Source organism: Dysidea avara, chromosome 8 (genome assembly GCF_963678975.1).
Source record: "Dysidea avara chromosome 8, odDysAvar1.4, whole genome shotgun sequence".
NCBI classification, from domain to species: Eukaryota; Metazoa; Porifera; class Demospongiae; order Dictyoceratida; family Dysideidae; genus Dysidea; species Dysidea avara.
In genome coordinates this window covers 5,777,940-5,786,518 of record NC_089279.1, presented here as the reverse complement: position 1 = coordinate 5,786,518, position 8,579 = coordinate 5,777,940, and the positions used below count along the sequence as shown (strand labels likewise).

The window sequence follows — 8,579 nt, the reverse complement described above, 5'->3', positions numbered from 1 at the left end:
ACCAGAAAAGATCATAGAATCCTTGTAATCATGTTCACAGTTACAAATATTACCAAAATAAAGTAATAAGTTTGTGGAATTAAAGCGAACAAGCGATGTTATTGAAAAGATCTTAAGACAACTAGAAACACTAAGTGAGCCCATTTATCAACAAATTTTAATGCAACAACAAGTTTCCTTTGGAGTTTCTTATCAAGTTGGAAAAGTCCAAGGATCCAAAGGTTAATGTTCCACTACCTATATACAGAATGATATATGATCAGCAATAAAACTAACCACCCTTTAGAATAATCCTTGGTGTTCCACTATTTCAGCATGCCCATGGAAGATGAAAGAATTATGCAAGACCATAATTTACAACATTGACATACAAGAAAATGTTTCACACTTTGTTAACAACAATGTCTCATATGGTAAAGGTCATTATGAATATATCACAAGAGTAAAAGGGTACTCTCAGTCACAATCATGTAAATCCTCTGCAGAGGTATTCAGTGCCAATAGTAATGAAACTACCAGTAGTAGAGGTGACCCAGGGTCATATGACTAATATTCAAGGGATAAGACCCTGTATATTTTGCAATGGAAATCATTATAATGATGAGTGTGGTAAATACTCCACACTATCAGAACAAAAGGGAAGGTTGAATCAGCAGGGAAGGTGTTTTGTACGTTTGGGTCATGTTTTGAAACATTGCCCAAACCTCCATAAGAGAGCTTGTCATCATCATACAGTGGCGGATATAGATGGGTTTCGAGAAGCCCCCTTTTAAATTTAGCTCAGTGGCAGTCTAAATACATAAACATTGTTGTACTGACAATTAGCAAACAACTATATACCACTGTATTTCAGTAGCATGCATGCAGCTGCACTTAACTGACACCATTTATAGCTATTAAACCCTCAACAACACTTCACTTTTTACCTGCCACTGCATTAAAATGATCGAGATACTCTAATAGAGCAGTCAAGTAACTACTCTAATAGAGCAATCAAAGCTACAGCTTCCATCTTTGCCCTATAGTTAGCTACAGTATTTACAGTTTAAAGCATTGGATTTATTGTAATAACTAACTAAAAGTAGCCTAAAATCTGATTTCAGAGCTTCTAATATCTCAACATTTTCTGGAGAAATGTCATCAGATCCCCTTATTCAGCTATACCAACTTTCAGAAACCCCCTTTTAAAAACCCTAGATCCGCCACTGTTGTGGTAAACGTGACAGTCATAATTGATGTTTATGTCCTGAGAAATTTTCAGCTGAACATGTTGATTCCTTTCTTGCTACCAGACAAACCCATTGACCCCTCTGACGGGTCTGACCTATCCTCAATTGTGAATGAGATCTCCAATAATGGCCCACGTCAACAGTCAAATGAGGCAAAGCTTACACAATCATTATTAGCATCAGGGGAGAAAATGTTATTGCAAACAGCGATTGTTTCGATTGTTTCAATTCAAGGAGAGGATGGGGAGGTGGTCAAGGCTAGGCTGTTGTTAGACAGTGCAAGCCAAAGAACTTTTATGACCAACCAGCTAGCACAAAGGTTGTATGAAACACAGAGAATATTTGTCTGTTTCAACATTTGAGGCAAGCAAAATAACTAACATAGACATTTATGTTGCCAATTTCAAGGTATATACTAATGATGGATCAGACCTGACATTGTCTGCTAATGTATCGGGACAAATTATGGGATCAATTCAAAGGAATCCCTTGTTACAAAAGGACTTGGAATTTTTAAAATTGTTTCCTCAAAGCGAGCTTGCTGATTGTGTCCCAAGTACATCGGAAAGTGTTGTTGTTGACCTATAAATTGGTTCGGATTATTTTTGGGACATAATTAGTGGAGATAAGGTCTTCAGGAATGTTTATGATACCCTCTAAGTTTGGGTACATCATATCAGGAAAGAGTTTAGATAACCAGCAGAGATCAAAAGATAATCAGTCCCATGTTCTCTTTGTGTCTACTGAAATCAATCAAGTCATACCAGAGCTGTGCCTACAGTGTAACCATATCAAAAGCTTTGTCAAATTTTACATAGTCGATTTACATGGCTTCATTTCACGTAATGTACAGCTGAAGCGTAAATGTGGAGATGGAAGCCTCAACATTTCACATTGTTACAGAAGTATCACTTTCTCACCTCCTGACAATCGCTTAGTTTGGTGCTATCCTTGTTCTCCACTCTTCTGCGGTTATGGTGGCTACAAACAAAGCTCAATTAGTCACTGACAGCAACTTGTACTTCAGAGGTTTATTATCGGGTGTAGCTTGAAAGCGCCATACAAAGTGATCTGCAGGTGACGTAATGATTAAAAAACCATAGTGATAATTATTGATCCAAGGGGGAAATCCCTCTCAGTTCGGGTGGCATTGTATAGAGTATTGTTAGCGCTTTCATTTAAGGCCATGTATGGGAGATTCTGTTGAAGTTTAGTGATTATATTTTATGGTTGAAACATACAAAATCATTAAGTGAGTATAAAATAGTGCGTTATCATGCATTTCCCAGGGGGATTAGTGCTCTAAACCCATCATTTTTGCTGTGCTGTGTTACCTGCTAACAGTACATTATGTTTATGCTGGTGTCCACACTTTTTAGTTACTACCTTTGGAGCATTTCTAAGCCTGGAAAGACTGGGATACCACAAATAGATTTGTCAAGTACTGTGACAACAACCTATGATGAAAACTTGACAGTCATTCAATTACAACTTGAAAGAATAATATCAAAAACATTTTTGTACTATTCTAAATGTAAGCTATAGAGGATGGGACAGTGTTTTTCAAAACTTGGCACAAAGAATCGTTCTGCAAAACTAGAAACTTGGAAAATGGAAGACTGGGAATTTTCAGCAAAAGACACAGAATTGAAGATGCAGCTTATGGCCAGAAAGAGGAAGGCTGAAGTTATACTTGAGAAGGAGGTAGTCAAAAGACAGAAATTAGAACAAGAGTTGGCAATTTAAAAAAGCAAACATAATTACCATGAGAATGTTACAAGAGCTAAGAAATCATACCTAACAACAAAGAACTGGAATGATTGTACTAGGCAGCAGAAGTGCAATAGAAAAAAGAATCTTGCTGAAATATAAAGACCGCTTTAAATTTTTGTGATAACAAAGGGTTCGAACCAACAGTAGTGGAGTTTAAAAACAAAGACACGGGAACATGTTCAATGTCAGCACCGGGGTCTTTTCTAACAAAATACCTACACCAAGCAGTAATGATGTAAAAAAGATGACTCGATCATGCTGCACTATATTTCAAGGACAAGTTCTCAATTTCTGACCAAGCATTTCATGAGATAAGCATGATATTTCCAGGTCTCACAACTTCATCCAAAATCAAAGTTAAAAAAAATCTACGAAGGAAAATTTTGACATACATCCTCATCCTAACAGAGTTATTGGTGTGATTACTCTCTATGTTTAAAAAGGGGATTGATACACCCAGCACTATTACAATAAAGCTTACTGGAGATGGCACAAAAATAGCTAGAGGGCTGAGTGTAGTGAATATGGCTTTTACAATCATTGAAGATGATGCAAAGGCACATTCTGTTGCAGGAAACCACACAATAGCCATAATGAAAGTGTCAGAAACTTATGATGAGTTGGTCAAAGGATTAGAAGACATTTGTGAAGAAGCTAGAGATTTACAAGTCATAACTATTGGGCAAAAAGTATACAGAATAATTTTCTTTTTTAGGTGGAGATTGGAAATTTCTTGCCACAGTGAATGTCATTGTAAGTGCTAACGCAGAGGATGCATGTATTTGGTGTAAATGCCAATCTGATAAACATTTTGACATGACTTTAGAATGGTCTATAAATGACACAGACAAAGGAGCTAGGACTATTGCTGAAATCTCACAAAAGCCAAAGCTGTCAAAGAGAAACCAAAGCAGGTATAATTGTTGCCATGTACCAATTAATATTTTTGTTTATTCCTATTGATCGTGTCATCATAGACATGTTTCATCTTTTTCTACGTGAAGCAGATGTTTTAATAAATTTATTAATAAGAGATCTTCGGATTTTGGATGGCATTGAGAAGGCTGTAAAAACATTGCCTGACAGAGAAAAGTATAAAAATAGGAGACAGTATGAAGATCTTTTAAATGGTCCTTATTTAAATGGTATCTTGACAATTCAGATAAATTTGCATATCGTGACTTGACAGGTACGGAAAAATACAGATTATATGATAAAATTGATATCCCGACTTTGTTCCCTGAACTTGATTCCAAGATTGAGCTTCAGGAGGTTTGGACCACTTTTATCAAGCTAACTAAAGAGCTGAACTATGCTGATTCCAGTGATGCAGTTAAATTTGGCATTTCCGTAAAAGCTTGGGTTCAAACATTTGTTGACGTATATCAATCCAAGGATGTTACTCCTTACCTACATGCTTTCTCCATGCATGTTGCTCAATTTTTGAGCTTACATGGAAACATAGGTGTATATACTCAACTGGGACTTGAGAAATCTACTGATCTCATAGCCACTTACTTTCAACGCTCTTCCAACCACCATGAAATGGACTGTCTAAAACAAATATTGGAAAAGCAAAACCGTATAGATTTGTTAGAGGAATATCAACGAGATAAAAGTTTAAAGAAGTGTAGTAAGTGTGATTCTTTTGGACATAACGAGCGTTCCTGTAAAACACCTCAACGAAAGGATATGACCAAAGTTTTAAATGAAGAGAACACAACTCAAGTTTTAAATGAAGAGAACACAACTCAAGTTTTAAATGAAGAGAACACAACTCAAGTTTCAAATACCATTGAAGGTTCGGATAGCTCTGCCAGGAGGCGACAGAGAAAACGGAAGAGGAGAAAAGACAAATCATTGTGAATTATAAACCTGATAGTGATACTGTAACATTAATATGCACTGTTGTACTGTAAAATACTAAAGTGTATAACAATATACATGTACTGATCATGAAAAGATTTTTTGTCTTTTCCAAAAGTTGAAGCGTTCCCATATCCTGCTGTGAACATAAATGTCAACTGGTAATCAGCTTCAATGTGAGCAGGGTGAATGTTGGGATAGTCAGGGGAAGGTGGTAAGTACTCTACCACATCCCTTAAAGTAGAATCTACAGTCTCTTTAATCACGTAGCCATAGTCTCCATTGCAGTTGATACCTCTTACGTGGCAAATTGACCCAAGAAGTTCATTCAGATCTTCATATGATTTTATTTTGTAATGTTGCACACCTCTTTGCTTTCTTGAAGGCGTTCCAGCTGATTTCAGGCCTCCATTGAAGGAGAGAGCATCAAAAGGCAAGACAATTTTTGTATCTGGTGACGCTCTCACACAAGTTAGAGACCTTTTATTCTCACACTCAAACCTCTGTATAGGGAGTAAGGGCATATACGAAGGTCAACTGGTCTGGTGACTCATCAACACCCGTTACATCTTCTATCTCTTCAATATCTTTCCACTCATCATAGTGGTTGCTGAATCCAATGCAATGGACCTTCACTCTATCGCCGTTACACTGTTCTTCAGAGTCTGAACTTATTTTTTCTATTGGATATAGCAGATCAGCACCCTTAGACTTAGCCCTGCAATCGTGAGGTATTCTGCATTGAATCAGTTCACAGTAGTTAGCCTTGTTTCCCCTTATTCTTCTTGGGCGTTTCATGGTCATGATGCTCACCTAACGGATAACACCGGAATAATTATGTAATAATTTGCATGGCTTCATTTGACAGTTTACATTGATCAATTTTGATATGATGAGTACTCCAGCAGTTTCCAATCCCAGATTAGAGGATATATGTTGTTTGGAAGCAGTTAGTATAAAAGACCCTTTATCAGTGAATGATGATGATGAAGGTTTAACAAAAGTATTAAGTATGAAAGAGGAAGGTATCAAGTGACATGGCCATGGAAATGTGAAGATGTTTGAATTATTTCTTGGCACTTACCAGAACAAAAATGTTGGTGAATTGTCTACGATCCTTTTATACAGGTTTGATCGTGATAATTATTCAGCAGCAACTGAATACTGGGATAATTGAAGAGGTAGAGGTGTTTGAGTCAAATACCAGGAAGTATTATTTGCCCCACCATCCTGTTCTTACTCCTGACAAGGAAACTACAAAGATCCAGATTGTTTATGATGCATCAGTAAAACCTCGAGGTGCCATCAGTAGTCTGAATGAATGTTTGTATCATGGTCCGGTAATTTTACCAGACCTTTGTGGTTTACTTATGAGATTCCGGATGTATTCATTGGTAATAATGGCAGATGTTGAGAGAGCCTTTCTCAAAATTGGAATTCAAGAAAATGAATGTGATGTAACAAGATTTTTGTTAGTTACAAAATGTCAACTGTGGGGTGAATAACAGTAATGTGGTAGTGTACCAGTTTTGTGGAGTTCCATTCGGCTTAATTTGTAGTCCCTTCTTTTTGGGAGCGACTCTCAAGTTTCATTTGCAGAGGGAAGATTCTCCTTTTGCTTTGAACATTTTGAAGAACATGTATGTTGATAATGTTCTAATCCGACACTGATTCTGTTGAGGAAGCTTGTTGTACTTTTAGGGAAGCTAAAAATATCTTTAAAAGGGCTGCAATGAATTTGATACAGTGGAATTCAAATTCAGAAGAATTCTTAGAATCTCTACCACATGGAGAGGGGTCTGGTCACAACTCAGATATTGTGAAGGTGTTGGGAATAGTCTGGGATCGGGTAAAGGATGCTATTCGAATTCCAGGATTTCAGCATCATGGTATTGTGACTAGTAAGCGTGAGGTACTTCACTGTATAGCCAGAGTATTTGATCCCCTGGGAGCCACCAGTCACCCTATGTTGTTTCTACAAAGATTGCGGAAGATTGATCAGCCTTGGGATGGGCCTCTGAATGATGAACTCTCAAAGGAGTGGATTCAGATTGCCACAAGGTGCACATCCCTCAATTTGTAGATGGTTCAAACAAAGGTACCAATCAACTATTAATTTTCAGTGATATATCAAATATTTGTTATGCCACTGCAGTGTATTTAAGAACATTAATGAGCCATTTAGTAAGGTTAATTTGATCTTTGCTAAGACATGACTAGTTCCAGTCTGCAAGAGGAAGAGTAAACATAAGAATTTGACAATACCACGATTAGAACTTATGGCCGTATTGATTGGACGGTGTTTGTGCAGCAAACTTTGTGACAATTGAGTTGAATTTGAATATCACTGAACGAATCTTGTGGACTGATTCACAATGTGTGTTGCATTGGCTGAAAACAAAGAAACCGTTACCTAATTTTGTAGAAAACCGCATTAAGGAACTATGGTCTCAGAAAAATATATTGTTTTGTTATATTGCTTCTAACCAGAATCCATCTGATTGTGCAACAAGAGGCTTGTCAGTTGTAGATATTAAAGAATGTTCGCTATGGACCAGATTGGACCAGACTGGCTTAAACAACCGCAGTCTAAATGGCCAACATGGAACTTGCCAGAGCTTACATCAGTGATGTTGGATCAGATGCAGACTGAAACAAAGGAGTCTCAGATAATAGTTGAAGCAACTGCTAAGGCTAAGAAAAATGTTTTTTGTTTGGAATGGACAAATTTCATAATGAAAAAATCGATTGTTGCCCCTAGCAACCTAAATTTTACACTCCTTGTAGGTGTAAATGTCTTAAGTCACCTCTCAAAGTTTTAAAAGGATAGCATATATAAGTCATGAGATATGACATTTTGAAGTTGCAATTTTCCCATACATTGTCAATGAGAGGGGCAACAGTTGCCCCTTCTCAGTAATCACACAAATCATGGGATTTAAAGAATGTCATATCTTATGACCTATATACTCTATCCATTTATAACTTGGAGAGATTATTGTTGACATTCACACCTACAAATTATGTAAAATTGAGATACGTGTACTTTTGAATTTTTGGTCTTTGCATACGTTGAAATACCTCATTTTTGTGATTGCCCAGAAGGGGCAACTGTAGCCCTCTCACATAGAAATGTATGGGAAAACCACAAATTTCAAAATGTCATATCTTATCACATATACATGCCATCCTTTCAAAATTTGGAGAAGTTACTTTAGATGTTATCACCTAAAAATATTAGGAAATTCAGGTTGCTAGAGGCAACGGTTATTTCTATATGCTATAAAGCCTTATTATAGAATTTGTCTATTAAAAGTCTTGAGAATTTTGAGAATTTTTTGGTTGAGAACTATTTTACACCAATTACAAGATAAAGGACCAATATCTACAAGGGAGATCAATTTGATGCATTTACTGTGGATTTGATTGGTTCAATTAAGTTCCTTTGAAGAAGTGTTTTCTGCATTAAAGAATAACAAGAACCACAGCTTAAAGAATCAACTTGGAGTTAAAGTGGATGAGTTTGGCATACTGAAATGAGATATGCCAATGCAGATATTAATATTGACACCAAGAATCCTAAATTGCTACCTCACAAAAACCAGTTTTCAAGACTTGTTATTATGGAGACTTGTACACGCAGGTATTTCACATACTTTGAGTCATCTCCGTCAGGAGTTTTGGATACCAAAGGGACGAGCAGAGATCAAG

The 8,579-nt window shown here is 36.8% G+C and overlaps 1 protein-coding gene across 1 annotated transcript; it reads left to right on the top strand.

The window, feature by feature from the left end:
* Positions 1 to 5,760: 5,760 nt before the first annotated feature.
* LOC136264709 (uncharacterized) lies at positions 5,761 to 8,408 on the top strand. The gene is made up of 5 exons (XM_066059486.1): positions 5,761 to 5,893; positions 5,997 to 6,208; positions 6,345 to 6,508; positions 6,570 to 6,929; positions 8,309 to 8,408. The coding sequence occupies exons 1-5, from the start codon at positions 5,761 to 5,763 to the stop codon at positions 8,406 to 8,408; spliced, it is 969 nt and encodes a 322-aa protein (XP_065915558.1).
* The last annotated feature ends 171 nt before the right edge of the window (positions 8,409 to 8,579 follow it).